Raw genomic sequence first — 27703 nt, 5'->3', positions numbered from 1 at the left:
TTCTGTTAATTTTCTTGGGTGGTGTGTACGTATAGCTGTTGTCAGATGAGTTACTTTAGTAGCCAAATCTTTAAAATTTTAAGTAAAAACCTTATTATTAACCATAACATTTTTTGATATGTAGTAATAAATGGTTGATCTGTATCTAGATTTTATGTTCTTTCTCCTTACAGTATACTCTGTAAATTTTCAAAATGATGACAAACGAAGGACAGTAACAAGTCATTTGGTTTAATAATTTACATAAGTACTAGACAGATTCAGTCAAAATAAACAACTTATAGATTTACTGAACATGCTGAATAGTGATGTTAATCTGTTTTATATAAAAATGGAAAATATCAACAATTGGAGATTCTTAATTGTTCAAATCAGATTTTACCTGTCATTTCCTGAAACTTATACTGAAATATATTCAAAGCTTTTATTCAACCATAATTTATTCCATATTAAGTATTGTTGCTTCCCAAGAAAGGGTACTTTTCATCAAGTATTATAATTGAATTTAAAATGATAAATGAGTATATGCCTGTGGTAAAGGCCTTTATAATTTACATATTAGGGTTTGTTTGCTTGTGAGAGAGCTGTCTACATATTCCATTATATTATTTTTCTATTTCATTTATTACTGTGTTTTATCCCTGTCCTCTTCTTATTATGGTAATTTCAGGGCTTTTAATAGCTGATTTTGCAATATGGGTTTTGCTCATTGTTGAAGGCCATTATTAACCTATAGATGTTAACTTCTGTGTCATTTTAGTCGGTTGGAGAGTTGTCTCACCTTGAAAATAAGAAAAATAATTAGACTAAAAAGTTGCTAGCATTTACATCAATTGTTCCTTAGTAGAAACTTGCCTCATTGACAATCAAACTATATTTTCCTGAATATGCATGAAATGTTTGTCACTGGACATTAAGCAAACGTCAATCAACCAATCAATCTTCTCTATTTTTTATATTGAATTAAAAAAAACAAACTTTAAAAGAATGATTGGCATGGGCAACAAGTAATCAAATATTTTAGTACTGAACACTCAAAAATACCCATGTTTTCTCCAGTATTATGGTGTTGTGAGAACAGTTGTAAACAGTTACAACAAATACCCCAGTTTTCCCAGTTGTCAAAGGATGTTGTGAAAACCACTAGTTTAGTAAGTAACAAGAAATAATTCATGTTTCCCTTGTTTTCTGAGGATGTTGTGAAAACCACTAGTTTAGTAAGTATAACAAGAAATAATTCATGTTTCCCTTGTTTTCTGAGGATGTTGTGAAAACCACTAGTTTAGTAAGTATATAACAACAAATGATTCATTTTTCCCAGTTGTCAAAGGATGTTGTGAAAACAGCTAGTTTAGTAAGTAACAACAAATAATTCATGTGTCCCTTGTTTCCTGAGGATGTTGTGAACAGTCAGCTACTAGTAATTTAACTAGTTATAGCAAAAACCTCATTTCCAAAAACTGCATGTTAACGTCATGTGGGAACAGTCACTTCAAGATGCTACAACAAGAACCATAGTTTACCCAAGTAATTTTAAGAAGCAAGTTGTATATATATGTGTGTGATGATGAAGGGAGGGAGGGAGAGCTCACCCCGAGGCTTAATATTCTGATAGAAAACTAACTCAGTTTTAACCTGTTGTCTCATGATGTTGTAGTTAAATTTGCTTGAGTCTTTGACAGCAAAGTATTGCTCCTGTAGTCTGACTTTTTATAAAGCCTTATTATTATGTCTAGAATATAATCACAGATGTTATTCATTGGAAATTCATGTATGCTAAGTTATCATGTAGGGTTTGAAAGAAAGTACAAACATCTAAAATGATGAAAATGATGTAGTAATTTTTCATGCGATTTTATTATGAAAGAATTACATATGATACTGTTGACAAGAAATATTATGTTAATTTTTATGTAGATTTTGTAATTAAATAATATACTATACTCAAATAGTTGTTAGAGTTTAACTAATCACAGCTGACGTTTATTGTTGAAAACGTGTAAATGCAAAGACACTAAATTTATTTATCTAAAGCTCAAAGCATTTTTATACAAAATCAAGCATGTATGACTAATTGGACAGGTGTAGCATCATATATGTAACTGTCTTATTGTTATACTCGTGCAAGAGGAAATTTTACATTTCTAAGTTGTTGTTACTAAATCTAATTGATTATTGAAGATTCAGTCATTCATGTTTAGGCCAATTTTCAATGATATGCAAAAATCAAACAATAATGTATTAATCTTAGTGACTTAGATGATATTACAACATGATTTCATGGTTAATACAAAATGACTTGCCTCACAAATTTAGAATGGGGTCTTTAAGAAATTGATCGAATTTTACGATATATAGCATATAAAAAATTTAAAAAACAAGTCTTTTAAAATTTCTATGTAACAACATTATAGTGTAAATAAGGTTGTAATTAACTCTAGTTATATTGTCATACGACTCAATTACCAGTACTTTAAGGAGATTTATGGGTCTTCTGTATTTTCAATTTACCTGAAATGCAAATCTGCAGACAATAACATGAGGATTTTTATTTGATATAAAAGATTATCCTTTTTAACTTGTCATACTATGATATAAAAAAAATTACATGTCTAGATTTAATTCAAATATTAGCATAGTTACATTACATTTCACTTTAAGACTTTAAAAATTGTATTTACGGAACATGTTTTTTTATTTTTTAGTTTTATATGAAATGTACCCATAGTTAGATGTGATTGATTGATATGAATACATTATACCAGGGCCGAAATTATAAATCAAACCTTAAGTTGATTTTTGTCCAGCCTGCAACTTTTGTTGCAGAAAGCTTGACATAGGGATAGTGATCTGGCGGCAGCGTTAGGTAACTTCTTAAAAGCTTTATATTTTAGAAGGTGGAAGACCTGGATGCTTCGTACTTTGTATATAGATGCCTCATGTTACGAACTTTCCATCAGTCACATGACCAATGTCCTTTACCTCATTTTCATGGTTCAGTGACTACCTGAAAAAAAGTTAAAATTTTTTGTAATGTTAAATTTTCTCTTATTATAAGTAATAGGAAAACGTTTTCTTGGTTAATGTTGAGTTTATGTGACAGTTGTAATAAAGCTTTATATTTAGGACTATCAACATAATATCAATGATTAGAAAAGAAGGCAAGGCATCTCAGCGTGTGCACTCTTGTTATATTAATATTGTTGAGAAAGGACCATTATATGATGTAGTATCTACAATGATGATAAAAGAGGGACGAAAGATAGATACCAAAGGGACAGTCAAACTCATAAATCTAAAACAAACTGACAACGCCATGGCTAAAAATGAAAAAGACAAACAAACAACAGCACACACGACACAACATAGAAAACTAAAGAATAAACAACACGAACCCCACCAAAAAACATGGGGTGATAAGTTATATACTATTTTATAAAGGAATAAAAAAAAGTGTATGTTTCTTTTAACTGTTTAAATGTAAAGTGCTGTTGATTTATTCATTTTCGTGGGTATTAATTTTCTGTGAATGAGGAAAACTTGCCTTTTAGTTTCAATGAATTTGTGATTTCGAGATTTTGTCAAAGTCTATAAAATATGAATTTGTGATTTCACTGTACCCATGAAAACCATAAAATTTGGTATACAACTGATGATAATTTAATGAATCTACAGTAGTTACATACTGGTATTATAGGACCTTAAGAATTTAAAAACAAAGTCAAACACATAACTTGTGTATATATGTAGAAACCAAAAAATAACCAAAGTTTGAATTATTGAAAATTGTTGAAAGTTTTAAAAAATGTGTTTGCTATCATGTAGGCTTTGATAAAATGACATATGAGGCATAAGAGCTGTAATTGATTAAAAGCTACTTTTTGTATTTATGTGAGTCTAATTTGTGAAAAGTATGTTACAATATGTACTAAATATTTCCCATGTGTTGTTTCCACATTTTATACCAACCCAAAGGACAGCTTAACATTTTTCAATGCATATCAAATGAATGAACAAGCACTTAGAGACTCAAAGAATTGCATTTAGTAATCCACCCCTGCAACATTCTTACAGGATTGAAAACTTGATGACTTCATTGAGGAGAATTGATAATGTCTAATGGAAATGATTATATTGTATGTGTGTAATCTTATTAAAGTGTTAGAAAGAAGCTTGTGCTATTTAGCAGAATTCTTTCTATAAAGCCTGGTCATAATCAAATTAGAACTAAATGGTTACTCTGTTTATTTTATATCTGAGTGATTATTATCACAAAAATAAAAAATAAACATATATCGGTATTTCAATTCACACATACTTGAAAAAACTATTTGTTAACTGATTAAAATGACATAAATATGAATGGATTGATCTAGATATTAATGCTATAATTTTGACATTATGATATTCATCTTCAAGATAGTTTACTTTTAAAATCACTGTTTGAGAAGTTTAAAAATAGGGTAAATACTTGACTGATATTTACATTGAAAGACTAGTTAGTGTAGTATAGTGCTTATGGATGAAATATTGGTTTGGTATTCCTTTCCATAGCTCTGTTCTGTAGCACTAGTAAATAAAGCATAGTGCTAATGGATATGATATTGGTTTGGTATTCCTTTCCATAGCTCTGCTGTGTAGCACTAGTTAACATAGTATAGTGCTAATGGATGAAATATTGGTTTGGTATTCCTTTCCATAGCTCTGTTCTGTAGCACTAGTAAATAAAGCATAGTGCTAATGGATATGATATTGGTTTGGTATTCCTTTCCATAGCTCTGCTGTGTAGCACTAGTTAACATAGTATAGTGCTAATGGATGAAATATTGGTTTGGTATTCCTTTCCATAGCTCTGTTCTGTAGCACTAGTAAATAAAGCATAGTGCTAATGGATATGATATTGGTTTGGTATTCCTTTCCTAAGCTCTGCTGTGTAGCACTAGTTAACATAGTATAGTGCTAATGGATGAAATATTGGTTTGGTATTCCTTTCCATAGCTCTGTTCTGTAGCACTAGTAAATAAAGTATAGTGCTAATGGATATGATATTGGTTTGGTATTCCTTTCCTAAGCTCTGCTGTGTAGCACTAGTTAACATAGTATAGTGCTTATGGATGAAATATTGATCTGGTATTCCTTTCCATAGCTCTGTTCTGTAGCACTAGTAAATAAAGTATAGTGCTAATGGATATGATATTGGTTTGGTATTCCTTTCCAAAGCTCTGCTGTGTAGCACTAGTTAACATAGTATAGTGCTAATGGATATGATATTGGTTTGGTATTCCTTTCCTAAGCTCTGCTGTGTAGCACTAGTTAACATAGTATAGTGCTAATGGATGAAATATTGATCTGGTATTCCTTTCCATAGCTCTGCTGTGTAGCACTAGTAAATAAAGCATAGTGCTAATGGATATGATATTGGTTTGGTATTCCTTTCCTAAGCTCTGCTGTGTAGCACTAGTTAACATAGTATAGTGCTAATGGATATGATATTGGTTTGGTATTCCTTTCCTAAGCTCTGCTGTGTAGCACTAGTTAACATAGTATAGTGCTAATGGATGAAATATTGATCTGGTATTCCTTTCCATAGCTCTGCTGTGTAGCACTAGTAAATAAAGCATAGTGCTAATGGATATGATATTGGTTTGGTATTCCTTTCCTAAGCTCTGCTGTGTAGCACTAGTTAACATAGTATAGTGCTAATGGATATGATATTGGTTTGGTATTCCTTTCCTAAGCTCTGCTGTGTAGCACTAGTTAACATAGTATAGTGCTAATGGATATGATATTGGTTTGGTATTCCTTTCCATAGCTCTGCTGTGTAGCACTAGTTAACATAGTATAGTGCTAATGGATGAAATATTGGTTTGGTATTCCTTTCCATAGCTCTGTTCTGTAGCACTAGTAAATAAAGCATAGTGCTAATGGATATGATATTGGTTTGGTATTCCTTTCCTAAGCTCTGCTGTGTAGCACTAGTTAACATAGTATAGTGCTAATGGATGAAATATTGGTTTGGTATTCCTTTCCATAGCTCTGTTCTGTAGCACTAGTAAATAAAGCATAGTGCTAATGGATATGATATTGGTTTGGTATTCCTTTCCTAAGCTCTGCTGTGTAGCACTAGTTAACATAGTATAGTGCTTATGGATGAAATATTGATCTGGTATTCCTTTCCATAGCTCTGCTGTGTAGCACTAGTTAACATAGTATAGTGCTTATGGATGAAATATTGGTTTGGTATTCCTTTCCATAGCTCTGTTCTGTAGCACTAGTAAATAAAGCATAGTGCTAATGGATATGATATTGGTTTGGTATTCCTTTCCTAAGCTCTGCTGTGTAGCACTAGTTAACATAGTATAGTGCTTATGGATGAAATATTGATCTGGTATTCCTTTCCATAGCTCTGCTGTGTAGCACTAGTTAACATAGTATAGTGCTAATGGATGAAATATTGGTTTGGTATTCCTTTCCTAAGCTCTGCTGTGTAGCACTAGTTAACATAGTATAGTGCTAATGGATGAAATATTGGTTTGGTATTCCTTTCCATAGCTCTGTTCTGTAGCACTAGTAAATAAAGCATAGTGCTAATGGATATGATATTGGTTTGGTATTCCTTTCCAAAGCTCTGCTGTGTAGCACTAGTTAACATAGTATAGTGCTTATGGATGAAATATTGGTTTGGTATTCCTTTCCATAGCTCTGTTCTGTAGCACTAGTAAATAAAGCATAGTGCTAATGGATATGATATTGGTTTGGTATTCCTTTCCAAAGCTCTGCTGTGTAGCACTAGTTAACATAGTATAGTGCTTATGGATGAAATATTGATCTGGTATTCCTTTCCATAGCTCTGTTCTGTAGAACTAGTAAATAAAGCATAGTGCTAATGGATATGATATTGGTTTGGTATTCCTTTCCTAAGCTCTGCTGTGTAGCACTAGTTAACATAGTATAGTGCTTATGGATGAAATATTGGTTTGGTATTCCTTTCCATAGCTCTGTTCTGTAGAACTAGTAAATAAAGCATAGTGCTAATGGATATGATATTGGTTTGGTATTCCTTTCCTAAGCTCTGCTGTGTAGCACTAGTTAACATAGTATAGTGCTTATGGATGAAATATTGATCTGGTATTCCTTTCCATAGCTCTGCTGTGTAGCACTAGTTAACATAGTATAGTGCTAATGGATGAAATATTGGTTTGGTATTCCTTTCCTAAGCTCTGCTGTGTAGCACTAGTTAACATAGTATAGTGCTAATGGATGAAATATTGGTTTGGTATTCCTTTCCATAGCTCTGCTGTGTAGCACTAGTTAACATAGTATAGTGCTAATGGATGAAATATTGGTTTGGTATTCCTTTCCATAGCTCTGTTCTGTAGCACTAGTAAATAAAGCATAGTGCTAATGGATATGATATTGGTTTGGTATTCCTTTCCAAAGCTCTGCTGTGTAGCACTAGTTAACATAGTATAGTGCTTATGGATGAAATATTGGTTTGGTATTCCTTTCCATAGCTCTGTTCTGTAGCACTAGTAAATAAAGCATAGTGCTAATGGATATGATATTGGTTTGGTATTCCTTTCCTAAGCTCTGCTGTGTAGCACTAGTTAACATAGTATAGTGCTTATGGATGAAATATTGATCTGGTATTCCTTTCCAAAGCTCTGCTGTGTAGCACTAGTTAACATAGTATAGTGCTTATGGATGAAATATTGGTTTGGTATTCCTTTCCATAGCTCTGTTCTGTAGCACTAGTAAATAAAGCATAGTGCTAATGGATATGATATTGGTTTGGTATTCCTTTCCATAGCTCTGCTGTGTAGCACTAGTTAACATAGTATAGTGCTAATGGATGAAATATTGGTTTGGTATTCCTTTCCATAGCTCTGTTCTGTAGCACTAGTAAATAAAGCATAGTGCTAATGGATATGATATTGGTTTGGTATTCCTTTCCTAAGCTCTGCTGTGTAGCACTAGTTAACATAGTATAGTGCTAATGGATATGATATTGGTTTGGTATTCCTTTCCTAAGCTCTGCTGTGTAGCACTAGTTAGCATAGTATAGTGCTAATGGATGAAATATTGGTTTGGTATTCCTTTCCATAGCTCTGTTCTAAAGCACTAGTAAATAAAGCATAGTGCTAATGGATATGATATTGGTTTGGTATTCCTTTCCTAAGCTCTGTTGTGTAGCACTAGTTAACATAGTATAGTGCTTATGGATGAAATATTGGTTTGGTATTCCTTTCCTAAGCTCTGCTGTGTAGCACTAGTTAACATAGTATAGTGCTTATGGATGAAATATTGATCTGGTATTCCTTTCCATAGCTCTGCTGTGTAGCACTAGTTAACATAGTATAGTGCTAATGGATGAAATATTGGTTTGGTATTCCTTTCCTAAGCTCTGCTGTGTAGCACTAGTTAACATAGTATAGTGCTAATGGATGAAATATTGGTTTGGTATTCCTTTCCATAGCTCTGCTGTGTAGCACTAGTTAACATAGTATAGTGCTAATGGATGAAATATTGGTTTGGTATTCCTTTCCATAGCTCTGTTCTGTAGCACTAGTAAATAAAGCATAGTGCTAATGGATATGATATTGGTTTGGTATTCCTTTCCTAAGCTCTGCTGTGTAGCACTAGTTAACATAGTATAGTGCTAATGGATGAAATATTGGTTTGGTATTCCTTTCCATAGCTCTGTTCTGTAGCACTAGTAAATAAAGCATAGTGCTAATGGATATGATATTGGTTTGGTATTCCTTTCCTAAGCTCTGCTGTGTAGCACTAGTTAACATAGTATAGTGCTAATGGATGAAATATTGGTTTGGTATTCCTTTCCATAGCTCTGTTCTGTAGCACTAGTAAATAAAGCATAGTGCTAATGGATATGATATTGGTTTGGTATTCCTTTCCTAAGCTCTGCTGTGTAGCACTAGTTAACATAGTATAGTGCTTATGGATGAAATATTGATCTGGTATTCCTTTCCATAGCTCTGCTGTGTAGCACTAGTTAACATAGTATAGTGCTAATGGATGAAATATTGGTTTGGTATTCCTTTCCTAAGCTCTGCTGTGTAGCACTAGTTAACATAGTATAGTGCTTATGGATGAAATATTGGTTTGGTATTCCTTTCCATAGCTCTGTTCTGTAGCACTAGTAAATAAAGCATAGTGCTAATGGATATGATATTGGTTTGGTATCCTTTCCAAAGCTCTGCTGTGTAGCACTAGTTAACATAGTATAGTGCTAATGGATGAAATATTGGTTTGGTATTCCTTTCCAAAGCTCTGCTGTGTAGCACTAGTTAACATAGTATAGTGCTAATGGATGAAATATTGGTTTGGTATTCCTTTCCATAGCTCTGTTCTGTAGCACTAGTAAATAAAGCATAGTGCTAATGGATATGATATTGGTTTGGTATTCCTTTCCAAAGCTCTGCTGTGTAGCACTAGTTAACATAGTATAGTGCTTATGGATGAAATATTGATCTGGTATTCCTTTCCATAGCTCTGCTGTGTAGCACTAGTTAACATAGTATAGTGCTAATGGATATGATATTGGTTTGGTATTCCTTTCCTAAGCTCTGCTGTGTAGCACTAGTTAACATAGTATAGTGCTAATGGATGAAATATTGGTTTGGTATTCCTTTCCTAAGCTCTGCTGTGTAGCACTAGTTAACATAGTATAGTGCTAATGGATGAAATATTGATCTGGTATTCCTTTCCAAAGCTCTGTTCTGTAGCACTAGTAAATAAAGCATAGTGCTAATGGATATGATATTGATCTGGTATTCCTTTCCATAGCTCTGCTGTGTAGCACTAGTTAACATAGTATAGTGCTTATGGATGAAATATTGATCTGGTATTCCTTTCCATAGCTCTGCTGTGTAGCACTAGTTAACATAGTATAGTGCTAATGGATGAAATATTGGTTTGGTATTCCTTTCCAAAGCTCTGTTCTGTAGCACTAGTAAATAAAGCATAGTGCTAATGGATATGATATTGGTTTGGTATTCCTTTCCATAGCTCTGCTGTGTAGCACTAGTTAACATAGTATAGTGCTAATGGATGAAATATTGGTTTGGTATTCCTTTCCATAGCTCTGTTCTGTAGCACTAGTAAATAAAGCATAGTGCTAATGGATATGATATTGGTTTGGTATTCCTTTCCTAAGCTCTGCTGTGTAGCACTAGTTAACATAGTATAGTGCTTATGGATGAAATATTGATCTGGTATTCCTTTCCATAGCTCTGCTGTGTAGCACTAGTTAACATAGTATAGTGCTAATGGATGAAATATTGGTTTGGTATTCCTTTCCAAAGCTCTGTTCTGTAGCACTAGTAAATAAAGCATAGTGCTAATGGATATGATATTGGTTTGGTATTCCTTTCCATAGCTCTGCTGTGTAGCACTAGTTAACATAGTATAGTGCTAATGGATGAAATATTGGTTTGGTATTCCTTTCCATAGCTCTGTTCTGTAGCACTAGTAAATAAAGCATAGTGCTAATGGATATGATATTGGTTTGGTATTCCTTTCCTAAGCTCTGCTGTGTAGCACTAGTTAACATAGTATAGTGCTTATGGATGAAATATTGATCTGGTATTCCTTTCCATAGCTCTGCTGTGTAGCACTAGTTAACATAGTATAGTGCTAATGGATGAAATATTGGTTTGGTATTCCTTTCCAAAGCTCTGTTCTGTAGCACTAGTAAATAAAGCATAGTGCTAATGGATATGATATTGGTTTGGTATTCCTTTCCATAGCTCTGCTGTGTAGCACTAGTTAACATAGTATAGTGCTAATGGATGAAATATTGGTTTGGTATTCCTTTCCATAGCTCTGTTCTGTAGCACTAGTAAATAAAGCATAGTGCTAATGGATATGATATTGGTTTGGTATTCCTTTCCTAAGCTCTGCTGTGTAGCACTAGTTAACATAGTATAGTGCTAATGGATGAAATATTGGTTTGGTATTCCTTTCCATAGCTCTGTTCTGTAGCACTAGTAAATAAAGCATAGTGCTAATGGATATAATATTGGTTTGGTATTCCTTTCCAAAGCTCTGCTGTGTAGCACTAGTTAACATAGTATAGTGCTAATGGATATGATATTGGTTTGGTATTCCTTTCCATAGCTCTGCTGTGTAGCACTAGTTAACATAGTATAGTGCTTATGGATGAAATATTGATCTGGTATTCCTTTCCATAGCTCTGTTCTGTAGAACTAGTAAATAAAGCATAGTGCTAATGGATATGATATTGGTTTGGTATTCCTTTCCTAAGCTCTGCTGTGTAGCACTAGTTAACATAGTATAGTGCTTATGGATGAAATATTGGTTTGGTATTCCTTTCCATAGCTCTGTTCTGTAGAACTAGTAAATAAAGCATAGTGCTAATGGATATGATATTGGTTTGGTATTCCTTTCCTAAGCTCTGCTGTGTAGCACTAGTTAACATAGTATAGTGCTTATGGATGAAATATTGATCTGGTATTCCTTTCCATAGCTCTGCTGTGTAGCACTAGTTAACATAGTATAGTGCTAATGGATGAAATATTGGTTTGGTATTCCTTTCCTAAGCTCTGCTGTGTAGCACTAGTTAACATAGTATAGTGCTTATGGATGAAATATTGATCTGGTATTCCTTTCCATAGCTCTGCTGTGTAGCACTAGTTAACATAGTATAGTGCTAATGGATGAAATATTGGTTTGGTATTCCTTTCCATAGCTCTGCTGTGTAGCACTAGTTAACATAGTATAGTGCTAATGGATGAAATATTGGTTTGGTATTCCTTTCCATAGCTCTGTTCTGTAGCACTAGTAAATAAAGCATAGTGCTAATGGATATGATATTGGTTTGGTATTCCTTTCCAAAGCTCTGCTGTGTAGCACTAGTTAACATAGTATAGTGCTTATGGATGAAATATTGGTTTGGTATTCCTTTCCATAGCTCTGTTCTGTAGCACTAGTAAATAAAGCATAGTGCTAATGGATATGATATTGGTTTGGTATTCCTTTCCTAAGCTCTGCTGTGTAGCACTAGTTAACATAGTATAGTGCTTATGGATGAAATATTGATCTGGTATTCCTTTCCAAAGCTCTGCTGTGTAGCACTAGTTAACATAGTATAGTGCTTATGGATGAAATATTGGTTTGGTATTCCTTTCCATAGCTCTGTTCTGTAGCACTAGTAAATAAAGCATAGTGCTAATGGATATGATATTGGTTTGGTATTCCTTTCCATAGCTCTGCTGTGTAGCACTAGTTAACATAGTATAGTGCTAATGGATGAAATATTGGTTTGGTATTCCTTTCCATAGCTCTGTTCTGTAGCACTAGTAAATAAAGCATAGTGCTAATGGATATGATATTGGTTTGGTATTCCTTTCCTAAGCTCTGCTGTGTAGCACTAGTTAACATAGTATAGTGCTAATGGATATGATATTGGTTTGGTATTCCTTTCCTAAGCTCTGCTGTGTAGCACTAGTTAGCATAGTATAGTGCTAATGGATGAAATATTGGTTTGGTATTCCTTTCCATAGCTCTGTTCTAAAGCACTAGTAAATAAAGCATAGTGCTAATGGATATGATATTGGTTTGGTATTCCTTTCCTAAGCTCTGTTGTGTAGCACTAGTTAACATAGTATAGTGCTTATGGATGAAATATTGGTTTGGTATTCCTTTCCTAAGCTCTGCTGTGTAGCACTAGTTAACATAATATAGTGCTAATGGATGAAATATTGGTTTGGTATTCCTTTCCATAGCTCTGTTCTGTAGCACTAGTAAATAAAGCATAGTGCTAATGGATATGATATTGGTTTGGTATTCCTTTCCTAAGCTCTGCTGTGTAGCACTAGTTAACATAGTATAGTGCTTATGGATGAAATATTGATCTGGTATTCCTTTCCATAGCTCTGCTGTGTAGCACTAGTTAACATAGTATAGTGCTAATGGATGAAATATTGGTTTGGTATTCCTTTCCTAAGCTCTGCTGTGTAGCACTAGTTAACATAGTATAGTGCTAATGGATGAAATATTGGTTTGGTATTCCTTTCCATAGCTCTGTTCTGTAGCACTAGTAAATAAAGCATAGTGCTAATGGATATGATATTGGTTTGGTATTCCTTTCCTAAGCTCTGCTGTGTAGCACTAGTTAACATAGTATAGTGCTTATGGATGAAATATTGATCTGGTATTCCTTTCCATAGCTCTGCTGTGTAGCACTAGTTAACATAGCATAGTGCTAATGGATGAAATATTGGTTTGGTATTCCTTTCCATAGCTCTGCTGTGTAGCACTAGTTAACATAGTATAGTGCTTATGGATGAAATATTGGTTTGGTATTCCTTTCCATAGCTCTGTTCTGTAGCACTAGTAAATAAAGCATAGTGCTAATGGATATGATATTGGTTTGGTATTCCTTTCCAAAGCTCTGCTGTGTAGCACTAGTTAACATAGTATAGTGCTAATGGATGAAATATTGGTTTGGTATTCCTTTCCATAGCTCTGTTCTGTAGCACTAGTAAATAAAGCATAGTGCTAATGGATATGATATTGGTTTGGTATTCCTTTCCTAAGCTCTGCTGTGTAGCACTAGTTAACATAGTATAGTGCTTATGGATGAAATATTGATCTGGTATTCCTTTCCATAGCTCTGCTGTGTAGCACTAGTTAACATAGTATAGTGCTAATGGATGAAATATTGGTTTGGTATTCCTTTCCTAAGCTCTGCTGTGTAGCACTAGTTAACATAGTATAGTGCTTATGGATATGATATTGGTTTGGTATTCCTTTCCATAGCTCTGTTCTGTAGCACTAGTAAATAAAGCATAGTGCTAATGGATATGATATTGGTTTGGTATTCCTTTCCTAAGCTCTGCTGTGTAGCACTAGTTAACATAGTATAGTGCTAATGGATGAAATATTGGTTTGGTATTCCTTTCCATAGCTCTGTTCTGTAGCACTAGTAAATAAAGCATAGTGCTAATGGATATGATATTGGTTTGGTATTCCTTTCCTAAGCTCTGCTGTGTAGCACTAGTTAACATAGTATAGTGCTTATGGATGAAATATTGATCTGGTATTCCTTTCCATAGCTCTGCTGTGTAGCACTAGTTAACATAGTATAGTGCTAATGGATGAAATATTGGTTTGGTATTCCTTTCCTAAGCTCTGCTGTGTAGCACTAGTTAACATAGTATAGTGCTTATGGATGAAATATTGGTTTGGTATTCCTTTCCATAGCTCTGTTCTGTAGCACTAGTAAATAAAGCATAGTGCTAATGGATATGATATTGGTTTGGTATTCCTTTCCTAAGCTCTGCTGTGTAGCACTAGTTAACATAGTATAGTGCTAATGGATGAAATATTGGTTTGGTATTCCTTTCCATAGCTCTGTTCTGTAGCACTAGTAAATAAAGCATAGTGCTAATGGATATGATATTGGTTTGGTATTCCTTTCCTAAGCTCTGCTGTGTAGCACTAGTTAACATAGTATAGTGCTAATGGATGAAATATTGGTTTGGTATTCCTTTCCATAGCTCTGTTCTGTAGCACTAGTAAATAAAGCATAGTGCTAATGGATATGATATTGGTTTGGTATTCCTTTCCTAAGCTCTGCTGTGTAGCACTAGTTAACATAGTATAGTGCTAATGGATGAAATATTGGTTTGGTATTCCTTTCCATAGCTCTGTTCTGTAGCACTAGTAAATAAAGCATAGTGCTAATGGATATGATATTGGTTTGGTATTCCTTTCCTAAGCTCTGCTGTGTAGCACTAGTTAACATAGTATAGTGCTTATGGATGAAATATTGATCTGGTATTCCTTTCCATAGCTCTGCTGTGTAGCACTAGTTAACATAGTATAGTGCTAATGGATGAAATATTGGTTTGGTATTCCTTTCCTAAGCTCTGCTGTGTAGCACTAGTTAACATAGTATAGTGCTTATGGATGAAATATTGGTTTGGTATTCCTTTCCATAGCTCTGTTCTGTAGCACTAGTAAATAAAGCATAGTGCTAATGGATATGATATTGGTTTGGTATCCTTTCCAAAGCTCTGCTGTGTAGCACTAGTTAACATAGTATAGTGCTAATGGATGAAATATTGGTTTGGTATTCCTTTCCAAAGCTCTGCTGTGTAGCACTAGTTAACATAGTATAGTGCTAATGGATGAAATATTGGTTTGGTATTCCTTTCCATAGCTCTGTTCTGTAGCACTAGTAAATAAAGCATAGTGCTAATGGATATGATATTGGTTTGGTATTCCTTTCCAAAGCTCTGCTGTGTAGCACTAGTTAACATAGTATAGTGCTTATGGATGAAATATTGATCTGGTATTCCTTTCCATAGCTCTGCTGTGTAGCACTAGTTAACATAGTATAGTGCTAATGGATATGATATTGGTTTGGTATTCCTTTCCTAAGCTCTGCTGTGTAGCACTAGTTAACATAGTATAGTGCTAATGGATGAAATATTGGTTTGGTATTCCTTTCCTAAGCTCTGCTGTGTAGCACTAGTTAACATAGTATAGTGCTAATGGATGAAATATTGATCTGGTATTCCTTTCCAAAGCTCTGTTCTGTAGCACTAGTAAATAAAGCATAGTGCTAATGGATATGATATTGATCTGGTATTCCTTTCCATAGCTCTGCTGTGTAGCACTAGTTAACATAGTATAGTGCTTATGGATGAAATATTGATCTGGTATTCCTTTCCATAGCTCTGCTGTGTAGCACTAGTTAACATAGTATAGTGCTAATGGATGAAATATTGGTTTGGTATTCCTTTCCAAAGCTCTGTTCTGTAGCACTAGTAAATAAAGCATAGTGCTAATGGATATGATATTGGTTTGGTATTCCTTTCCATAGCTCTGCTGTGTAGCACTAGTTAACATAGTATAGTGCTAATGGATGAAATATTGGTTTGGTATTCCTTTCCATAGCTCTGTTCTGTAGCACTAGTAAATAAAGCATAGTGCTAATGGATATGATATTGGTTTGGTATTCCTTTCCTAAGCTCTGCTGTGTAGCACTAGTTAACATAGTATAGTGCTTATGGATGAAATATTGATCTGGTATTCCTTTCCATAGCTCTGCTGTGTAGCACTAGTTAACATAGTATAGTGCTAATGGATGAAATATTGGTTTGGTATTCCTTTCCAAAGCTCTGTTCTGTAGCACTAGTAAATAAAGCATAGTGCTAATGGATATGATATTGGTTTGGTATTCCTTTCCATAGCTCTGCTGTGTAGCACTAGTTAACATAGTATAGTGCTAATGGATGAAATATTGGTTTGGTATTCCTTTCCATAGCTCTGTTCTGTAGCACTAGTAAATAAAGCATAGTGCTAATGGATATGATATTGGTTTGGTATTCCTTTCCTAAGCTCTGCTGTGTAGCACTAGTTAACATAGTATAGTGCTTATGGATGAAATATTGATCTGGTATTCCTTTCCATAGCTCTGCTGTGTAGCACTAGTTAACATAGTATAGTGCTAATGGATGAAATATTGGTTTGGTATTCCTTTCCAAAGCTCTGTTCTGTAGCACTAGTAAATAAAGCATAGTGCTAATGGATATGATATTGGTTTGGTATTCCTTTCCATAGCTCTGCTGTGTAGCACTAGTTAACATAGTATAGTGCTAATGGATGAAATATTGGTTTGGTATTCCTTTCCATAGCTCTGTTCTGTAGCACTAGTAAATAAAGCATAGTGCTAATGGATATGATATTGGTTTGGTATTCCTTTCCTAAGCTCTGCTGTGTAGCACTAGTTAACATAGTATAGTGCTAATGGATGAAATATTGGTTTGGTATTCCTTTCCATAGCTCTGTTCTGTAGCACTAGTAAATAAAGCATAGTGCTAATGGATATAATATTGGTTTGGTATTCCTTTCCAAAGCTCTGCTGTGTAGCACTAGTTAACATAGTATAGTGCTAATGGATATGATATTGGTTTGGTATTCCTTTCCATAGCTCTGCTGTGTAGCACTAGTTAACATAGTATAGTGCTTATGGATGAAATATTGATCTGGTATTCCTTTCCATAGCTCTGCTGTGTAGCACTAGTAAATAAAGCATAGTGCTAATGGATATGATATTGGTTTGGTATTCCTTTCCAAAGCTCTGCTGTGTAGCACTAGTTAACATAGTATAGTGCTAATGGATATGATATTGGTTTGGTATTCCTTTCCATAGCTCTGCTGTGTAGCACTAGTTAACATAGTATAGTGCTTATGGATGAAATATTGATCTGGTATTCCTTTCCATAGCTCTGCTGTGTAGCACTAGTTAACATAGTATAGTGCTAATGGATGAAATATTGGTTTGGTATTCCTTTCCTAAGCTCTGCTGTGTAGCACTAGTTAACATAGTATAGTGCTAATGGATGAAATATTGGTTTGGTATTCCTTTCCATAGCTCTGTTCTGTAGCACTAGTAAATAAAGCATAGTGCTAATGGATATGATATTGGTTTGGTATCCTTTCCAAAGCTCTGCTGTGTAGCACTAGTTAACATAGTATAGTGCTTATGGATGAAATATTGGTTTGGTATTCCTTTCCATAGCTCTGTTCTGTAGCACTAGTAAATAAAGCATAGTGCTAATGGATATGATATTGGTTTGGTATTCCTTTCCTAAGCTCTGCTGTGTAGCACTAGTTAACATAGTATAGTGCTTATGGATGAAATATTGATCTGGTATTCCTTTCCATAGCTCTGCTGTGTAGCACTAGTTAACATAGTATAGTGCTAATGGATGAAATATTGGTTTGGTATTCCTTTCCATAGCTCTGTTCTGTAGCACTAGTAAATAAAGCATAGTGCTAATGGATATGATATTGGTTTGGTATTCCTTTCCATAGCTCTGCTGTGTAGCACTAGTTAACATAGTATAGTGCTAATGGATGAAATATTGGTTTGGTATTCCTTTCCATAGCTCTGTTCTGTAGCACTAGTAAATAAAGCATAGTGCTAATGGATATGATATTGGTTTGGTATTCCTTTCCTAAGCTCTGCTGTGTAGCACTAGTTAACATAGTATAGTGCTAATGGATGAAATATTGGTTTGGTATTCCTTTCCATAGCTCTGTTCTGTAGCACTAGTAAATAAAGCATAGTGCTAATGGATATGATATTGGTTTGGTATTCCTTTCCATAGCTCTGCTGTGTAGCACTAGTTAACATAGTATAGTGCTTATGGATGAAATATTGGTTTGGTATTCCTTTCCATAGCTCTGCTGTGTAGCACTAGTTAACATAGTATAGTGCTAATGGATGAAATATTGGTTTGGTATTCCTTTCCATAGCTCTGTTCTGTAGCACTAGTAAATAAAGCATAGTGCTAATGGATATGATATTGGTTTGGTATTCCTTTCCTAAGCTCTGCTGTGTAGCACTAGTTAACATAGTATAGTGCTAATGGATGAAATATTGGTTTGGTATTCCTTTCCATAGCTCTGTTCTGTAGCACTAGTAAATAAAGCATAGTGCTAATGGATATGATATTGGTTTGGTATTCCTTTCCTAAGCTCTGCTGTGTAGCACTAGTTAACATAGTATAGTGCTTATGGATGAAATATTGATCTGGTATTCCTTTCCATAGCTCTGCTGTGTAGCACTAGTTAACATAGTATAGTGCTAATGGATGAAATATTGGTTTGGTATTCCTTTCCTAAGCTCTGCTGTGTAGCACTAGTTAACATAGTATAGTGCTAATGGATGAAATATTGGTTTGGTATTCCTTTCCATAGCTCTGCTGTGTAGCACTAGTTAACATAGTATAGTGCTAATGGATGAAATATTGATCTGGTATTCCTTTCCAAAGCTCTGTTCTGTAGCACTAGTAAATAAAGCATAGTGCTAATGGATATGATATTGGTTTGGTATTCCTTTCCATAGCTCTGCTGTGTAGCACTAGTTAACATAGTATAGTGCTAATGGATGAAATATTGGTTTGGTATTCCTTTCCATAGCTCTGTTCTGTAGCACTAGTAAATAAAGTATAGTGCTAATGGATATGATATTGGTTTGGTATTCCTTTCCATAGCTCTGTTCTGTAGCACTAGTTAACATAGTATAGTGCTTATGGATGAAATATTGGTTTGGTATTCCTTTCCTAAGCTCTGCTGTGTAGCACTAGTTAACATAGTATAGTGCTTATGGATGAAATATTGGTTTGGTATTCCTTTCCATAGCTCTGTTCTGTAGCACTAGTAAATAAAGCATAGTGCTAATGGATATGATATTGGTTTGGTATTCCTTTCCATAGCTCTGCTGTGTAGCACTAGTTAACATAGTATAGTGCTTATGGGTGAAATATTGGTTTGGTATTCCTTTCCATAGCTCTGCTGTGTAGCACTAGTTAACATAGTATAGTGCTAATGGATGAAATATTGGTTTGGTATTCCTTTCCAAAGCTCTGCTGTGTAGCACTAGTTAACATAGTATAGTGCTTATGGATATGATATTGGTTTGGTATTCCTTTCCTAAGCTCTGCTGTGTAGCACTAGTTAACATAGTATAGTGCTAATGGATGAAATATTGGTTTGGTATTCCTTTCCATAGCTCTGTTCTGTAGCACTAGTAAATAAAGCATAGTGCTAATGGATATGATATTGGTTTGGTATTCCTTTCCTAAGCTCTGCTGTGTAGCACTAGTTAACATAGTATAGTGCTTATGGATGAAATATTGATCTGGTATTCCTTTCCATAGCTCTGCTGTGTAGCACTAGTTAACATAGTATAGTGCTAATGGATGAAATATTGGTTTGGTATTCCTTTCCATAGCTCTGTTCTGTAGCACTAGTAAATAAAGCATAGTGCTAATGGATATGATATTGGTTTGGTATTCCTTTCCTAAGCTCTGCTGTGTAGCACTAGTTAACATAGTATAGTGCTTATGGATGAAATATTGATCTGGTATTCCTTTCCATAGCTCTGCTGTGTAGCACTAGTTAACATAGTATAGTGCTAATGGATGAAATATTGGTTTGGTATTCCTTTCCAAAGCTCTGCTGTGTAGCACTAGTTAACATAGTATAGTGCTAATGGATGAAATATTGGTTTGGTATTCCTTTCCATAGCTCTGTTCTGTAGCACTAGTAAATAAAGCATAGTGCTAATGGATATGATATTGGTTTGGTATTCCTTTCCTAAGCTCTGCTGTGTAGCACTAGTTAACATAGTATAGTGCTAATGGATGAAATATTGGTTTGGTATTCCTTTCCATAGCTCTGTTCTGTAGCACTAGTAAATAAAGCATAGTGCTAATGGATATGATATTGGTTTGGTATTCCTTTCCTAAGCTCTGCTGTGTAGCACTAGTTAACATAGTATAGTGCTTATGGATGAAATATTGATCTGGTATTCCTTTCCATAGCTCTGCTGTGTAGCACTAGTTAACATAGTATAGTGCTAATGGATGAAATATTGGTTTGGTATTCCTTTCCAAAGCTCTGCTGTGTAGCACTAGTTAACATAGTATAGTGCTAATGGATGAAATATTGGTTTGGTATTCCTTTCCATAGCTCTGTTCTGTAGCACTAGTAAATAAAGCATAGTGCTAATGGATATGATATTGGTTTGGTATTCCTTTCCTAAGCTCTGCTGTGTAGCACTAGTTAACATAGTATAGTGCTTATGGATGAAATATTGGTTTGGTATTCCTTTCCATAGCTCTGTTCTGTAGCACTAGTAAATAAAGCATAGTGCTAATGGATATGATATTGGTTTGGTATTCCTTTCCTAAGCTCTGCTGTGTAGCACTAGTTAACATAGTATAGTGCTAATGGATGAAATATTGGTTTGGTATTCCTTTCCATAGCTCTGTTCTGTAGCACTAGTAAATAAAGCATAGTGCTAATGGATATGATATTGGTTTGGTATTCCTTTCCATAGCTCTGCTGTGTAGCACTAGTTAACATAGTATAGTGCTTATGGATGAAATATTGGTTTGGTATTCCTTTCCATAGCTCTGCTGTGTAGCACTAGTTAACATAGTATAGTGCTAATGGATGAAATATTGGTTTGGTATTCCTTTCCATAGCTCTGTTCTGTAGCACTAGTAAATAAAGCATAGTGCTAATGGATATGATATTGGTTTGGTATTCCTTTCCAAAGCTCTGCTGTGTAGCACTAGTTAACATAGTATAGTGCTTATGGATGAAATATTGGTTTGGTATTCCTTTCCAAAGCTCTGCTGTGTAGCACTAGTTAACATAGTATAGTGCTAATGGATGAAATATTGATCTGGTATTCCTTTCCAAAGCTCTGCTGTGTAGCACTAGTTAACATAGTATAGTGCTTATGGATGAAATATTGATCTGGTATTCCTTTCCAAAGCTCTGCTGTGTAGCACTAGTTAACATAGTATAGTGCTTATGGATGAAATATTGGTTTGGTATTCCTTTCCATAGCTCTGTTCTGTAGCACTAGTAAATAAAGCATAGTGCTAATAATTACTTCATAGTACTTTATACAATGTACCATGCATGCCAATTCTAATGAAATATTGGTTATGAAGCATGTCAAATTCTTCCCTCTATAAACTTCAAAACAATGTTTGTTTGAATGTTCTAATATAGAGAATTGAGTATTCATCAAATGTTTTACATATATACTTCATTGTTTAAAGATACACCCATTTTTTGAAAGCTTTGAAATTTTCCTGCTTGTGTGAGAATTTTGTTACAAAGAATAAAGAACTTTATTAATAGTTATATGTGAATGTATTTTTATAATGATTTTTACATTTCAGGATCAAAGATGTCATAAATATACTGGCGAAACATCAGAAAGACAAATTCCACAGGTAAAAACCAAACACTAAAAGGGAAATAACTCATATTTTTCTATAGATATCGATTGAAGTAAAACATTGTAAATTTATAGTATTTAGCTGTTCCTAGACCAACTTAAGTAAAATAGAAATCAGAATGATATTCATATATAAGGCAAATAAAAACAACAAGAAATATGTTTAGTCTTATAATACATACTAGAACACACCCGAAAAATCCCAGGCATTTACAGCTTGTAAACTGTTGTAGGATGAATTTTTGTAAAAGATTTTATGTCTGGAGAATTTCAGAAAAAGTATCAAAAGCACCCTCCCTTTTTTCCAAAGTCCGTAATTTGTTTCCTTTCTGTTAAATTCCATTATTTTCCATTTCTGGCCTCTGACCACAATTATTCTTCCCCTTTGCTACAATGCATTTTTTGGTAAAAGTCAAATTAAATTTTAAAAATTGCACCGCTTCAAACTATATTCCAAGACCACGAACAATGTGGTCTAAAGCCTTCTGTATACTATGAACATACATCTATAATAAATAATGTGTATTTACTATTAACTATCAATTCTAAGCTTCTTCTCCACGGAGATCACTGCTATAATTATAGTAGTAGTATCATTGTATACATGTAGTTAAACGTGAAAATAATTGTCCTCTCTCCGAGTCTCTGCAAGTTTAAACTGGAAGTCTTATCTATGACTAAAAGCCCGTCTGATGATGGAAACAATATCCAGACGCCTTTTATCATGATCAATTTATTGTGGAAGGTGGAGATGTGACACACAAAATGAGGTCTTCTCGTTTAATAGTATAGATACTAGTGAAGAATACTTTTAATTAAAGGTATGGTGGAAGGTTAACAAAAATTGCTTTCCATACAGCTGTATTTGACTTGATGATGATTCAATTGAAAATTGTATATAGATTGGGTCTCAATCAGAAAAACATTTTTCTTAACAATTTCCCCTTTCAGGATAGTAACAATGAAATTTTACCTGCCTGAAAGAGAAATTTCTAAACTGCAGTTGTGGACACAAAATCATTTTTTTTATGTCTAGGTTTTCATTTCTCCCAACTGCTACTCAAAAATGACTATAGTCTTTTGCACATACCATGCAGTCATAAATATATTGTTCCGGCATCAAACTTTATCATCAGATTTTTTAAGACTTGCATGTATGTGGATACATGTATTTAAGACTTGCATGTTTGTGGATACATGTATTTAAGACTTGCATGTTTGTGGATACATGTATTTAAGACTTGATGTTTGTGGATACATGTAGTTAAGACTTGCATGTTTGTGGATACATGTATTTAAGACTTGCATGTTTGTGGATACATGTATTTAAGACTTGCATGTTTGTGGATACATGTATTTAATTTTATGGTTTTGCTGAATTCTATACATACAAGACTATAGACAATTTGTTAATCGTTGAACTTTCATTTTTGTGATTAACCTGTAACAATGGAATCCACAATAATTTGTATCCAACAAATAATTAGAAATCACAAAACATCTTTTGTAAATTTTATTACAGCCGGTTCCAGTTTCTATGGATGCCTGATGCTGAGACTATTAATAGTATCATGTTGTCTTTTGCCGCTGCTCCAGTTATGCTTATTCTTGACCCGGAGACACATTATTTTTACATGCCACCATTTAAGCTGGAGAATATCACAACAGAAAATCTAGCAGCTTACTTGGAAAGTATAAAACATGGTAAAGAAGATGTAAGTAAAAAGTGGGCAGCTTTTTATAAAAGCTAATATGAGCATGCAACTAATGTTAATTGAAGTCAGTTGTGTATTAAAGTTATATGAAACGAGTGACTGGTGAAAAAAAATGTTTATTCAATTCTTGAACCAATGCATGTATTTATCATAAACTTAGTCTTCTGTGCATGATTTTATTATATTTTACGCAAACATATCGCATAATCGTCAATTTATTTTTTCTATGTCTGTAACATGATGTAAAAATATGGCGGCTAATTAATTGTCGTGTTTTGAAGCCGAAGTTTACAGACTGTCACCTTATAGTAAACAATCAACAAAGAAGCATGGATATAAGCACATGTATAACATTTACAATCAGATAATCAGTTTATTTCAATGAGAGACCCATGCGTATAGTGATCACTGGATTTTTACGAGACGGGTCATGCTAAAGTCACTTTGCAATGGAAAATATGTCAGCGAATTGCTTCCTGGAAGCAAGCAATTAAAAAAAGTAAACTTTAACTAAATATTGACAAATCAAAAAAAAATCTTCAGAAAAAAAAGTATATGTACATAGGTTTTATAATGAAAACTATCCATTTATTCAAACATATGAATACATATCATTTTTTAAAATTTGATATATGACTTTAAAAACCATGTGTATGAAGGAAAGGTCTGCACAGTTTATTTAAAGTTGTTTACATGATGTCAAAATAATGTTAACAAGGACACTGCAAGATTTATTTATTTAATTTATCCTTTCCTGATCAATATTGCATTCAAACACTTTCATTGTAATTTTAATGTTCAATTTCATAGAAAGATAAAAGAAAAAAAAAGAAGAAAAAATGTTTTTTTGTCTTTACATTACACAAAATGTTAACAAATGAAAGGGTAGTCCCCTTTTAATCAATGCATTGCATGCGTAAAAATGCAGACAATTGAATTGTACATACACTACTAGAAATTATTGTTTAAGATCAATAATTTCATGAAACTACAAAATGACATACAAATATGTTTTTTGTCCTTTTTTTGTTCCAATTTAATTCCTTCTTTAATTCTGTTTTTGGTAGTTTTAAAATTCTTTCAAAAACTTGTACAATCTGGCATCCACATTTGACTCTTTTTAAACTGTTTTCCCATTAAACTTTTGTAAGTAGTAAAAGATATGACTTAACCCCTTAACCCAACAAATAAGATAAAAACAGCAACATACTGCAATATACCTAAAATTTATTAAAAAAATGACCTAAAACTGAACAAAATGAACTCAAATATTTTGGTCCAACTTCTGATTGACAAAATTGGGTAACTCAGACAAAGGGAATAAAGAAAACTTGAGTTTTTAACAAACACAATAGTGTCAGTAACTCATCAGATGACATCATGACAATCCAAATATAGGAAATAGACATAAGAATCCAACTAGCATGACAAAGATTTCAAAACGTCAGCATATGAGATTTTAGTTTAAACAATATTAATTCAGATAAATCAACATTTAACAACATTATACAAATGAAATTGATATTAAAAATTCAGAAACAAGCAAATTTGCTTTTATAAATCTGTCTCCTTAAGTTTTTTTGATACAAAACATTTGATAACTATTGTTGTTTTTAACTGCCTATAGCACTTACAGTGCTTTGATTGTACTTTCAGGCCTATGGTGGAACTGGTTTCTTTATGAGAGTCAAGAGATTATTTTATGATTTACTTGTCATGGTAGTGGTAAGTATCTCAGATTTAGAACTGGTTTCTTTATGAGAGTCAAGAGATTATTTTATGATTTACTTGTCATGGTAGTAGTAAGTATCACAGATTTAGATATTTAAAAAGTAAAATCACAAAAAAACTGAACTATGAGGAAAATTCTAAATTGATAGTCCCTAATCAAAGTGCAAATTCAAAAGCTCAAACACATCAAACGAATTGATAACAACTGTCATATTCCTGACTTGCTACAGGCATTTTCTTATGTACAAAATGGTGGATTAAACCTAGTTTTAAAGCTACCTAAACCTCTCACTTGTATGACAGTCGCAAAAAATTACATTTTGTTGACAAAAGATGCTTAGATTTGCTTCAGCCATTTTCACAACTTTGGGTTCCAGAAAGACAACATAGCTATTCATTTTAGAAATCATAACTTTTGACTTTACAGAGTTAAAAACATTGTTTGTAAAAAAGTAAACATTTCAATGAATTATTTGCTATCGGTTTGTCCAGTTCTTAAAAACATTAAATATTAATATTTAGATTTAATCCAGATATTACTTAAGTGCTATTCCAAATTGGTACATTCAACATTGACATTGGGGTTTCCTTTTGATTTTTTAATTCTTGTTCAAATTACCATTGTAAAGTTACTGGACTTTTGCTGTCATAAAATGAGAATTTGTCAAGCTATAAATCAACTGTCTTAAAATGATCTAAAAATGATAAAAATGCCACTTTTTTTCAGAGTGTTTGGCAGTCATCCAGATGGCTGTTCCTGTTAATGTTTTGCCTCCCTACGGTAGTGATTAGTATCGTCTGCTACAGTTTGTGCTGTATGGAACCCATTGATGATGAAAATGCAGATGAGTTTGATGAAGATGAGGATGAAGATGGATACCTTTTAGAGAACAGAGATGACCTTCCACCTGGTAGTATATTGACACAAACATTTTAAAATTTGGCACATCTTGTGTTAAAAAGGGGGGTGAAAAAGATACCAATCCGGCAATCAAACATATTTAATAGAAGACAAACATAATATGCCAAGGCCAAAAATAAAATCAGAACACTATACCATACTACATGTATGACATCATGGAAAAAGTTGACCATAACTGATAATGTCACACAGAAAGACCATGACTGAAAGTTAGAGATTGTCTCAGAAATCTGTTAAGAAGTTGATCAACTAAATACCCATGGAAATAAATCCTCAAGAGTTTATATACAAATGCTTCATCTCTATACATGCTGTCAATTTTTAGCTCACCTGGCCCTAAGGGCCAAGTGAGCTTTTCTCATCACTTTGCGTCCGTTGTCCATCGTTGTTAACTTTTACAAAAATCTTCTCCTCTGAAACAACTGGGCCAATTTAAACAAAACTTGGCCACAATCATCATTGGGGTATATAGTTTTAAAAGGTCAATCTGCCCTGAAATTTTCAGATGAATCGGAGAACCTGTTGTTTTGATGCTGCTCCTAAATTGGTAATTTTAAGGAAATTTTGTCGTTTTTGGTTATTATCTTGAATATTATTATAGATAGAGATAACTTGTAAACAGCAATAATGTTCATTAAAGTAAGATCTACAAATAAGACAAAATGACCAAAATGGTCAATTGACCCCTTAAGGAGTAATTGCCCTTTAAAGTCAATTTTTAACGATTTTTTCTAAATTTTTATAATCTTTTACAAAAATTTTCTTCTTCTGAAGCTAATAAGACAAATTTAACCAAACTTGTCCACAATCATCATTATGGTATTTAGTTCAAAAAATTTGTCCGATGACCTTGCCCGTCAACCAAGATGGCGGACATGGCTTAAAGTAGTACATAGGGTAAAATGCAGTTTTTGGCTCATTTCTCTGACACCAAAGTATTTAGAGAAAATCTGCTGTGGATAAAATTGTTCATTAGGTCAAGATCTATCTGCCCTGACCAATCAGGCAACTAGTTGTTGAACTGCTGCCACTGAATTGGTTATTTTAAGAAAATTTTGCAGCTTTTGGTTATTATCTTGAATATTATTATAGATAAAGATAAACTGTAAATAGCAAAAAATGTACAGCAAAGTAAGAGCAACAAATAGGTCAACTTGACCAAAGTTTTCAATTGACCCCTTAAGGAGTTATTGTCCTTTATAGTCAATTTGTAACAATTTTCATAAATTTTTACAAAATATTTTCCACTGTCAATTTTGGGCCAATTTCATTATAGATAGAGATAATTGTAAGCAGGAAGATTGTTCAATAATTACATTAGATGTATGTTTCATTATAATATATTATTCTGATTGGCTAACTGCACATCACGTGTTATTCCGTAAGCAGTTGCAATGCTCAATACAACTTTTCACTCATGATAACACGTGCTCAACAATAAAGTGCACAGGTGAATTAAATAATAAAATATATAAAATTCGTGTTTTCATGATCATAGCTAAAAAATGTAAT

At 33.6% G+C, this 27703-nt stretch overlaps 1 protein-coding gene across 1 annotated transcript in view; it reads left to right on the top strand.

Annotated features, from left to right (window-relative positions):
* The window catches only part of LOC139524725 (protein disulfide-isomerase TMX3-like), a 119886-nt gene that overhangs the window by 85771 nt on the left and 6412 nt on the right, over positions 1-27703 (top strand). Inside the window, exons 10-13 of the mRNA XM_071319754.1 lie at positions 21765-21818; positions 23346-23538; positions 25195-25263; positions 25997-26180. Of these exons, the coding sequence (XP_071175855.1) occupies positions 21765-21818; positions 23346-23538; positions 25195-25263; positions 25997-26180 (500 nt within the window). The remainder of the gene's footprint in view (positions 1-21764; positions 21819-23345; positions 23539-25194; positions 25264-25996; positions 26181-27703) is intronic.

The sequence above is a fragment of the Mytilus edulis genome, chromosome 5, assembly GCF_963676685.1.
Source record: "Mytilus edulis chromosome 5, xbMytEdul2.2, whole genome shotgun sequence".
Classification (NCBI taxonomy): domain Eukaryota; kingdom Metazoa; phylum Mollusca; class Bivalvia; order Mytilida; family Mytilidae; genus Mytilus; species Mytilus edulis.
Note: the sequence above shows the minus strand (reverse complement) of the source record. Positions and strands in the feature narration are given on the sequence as shown.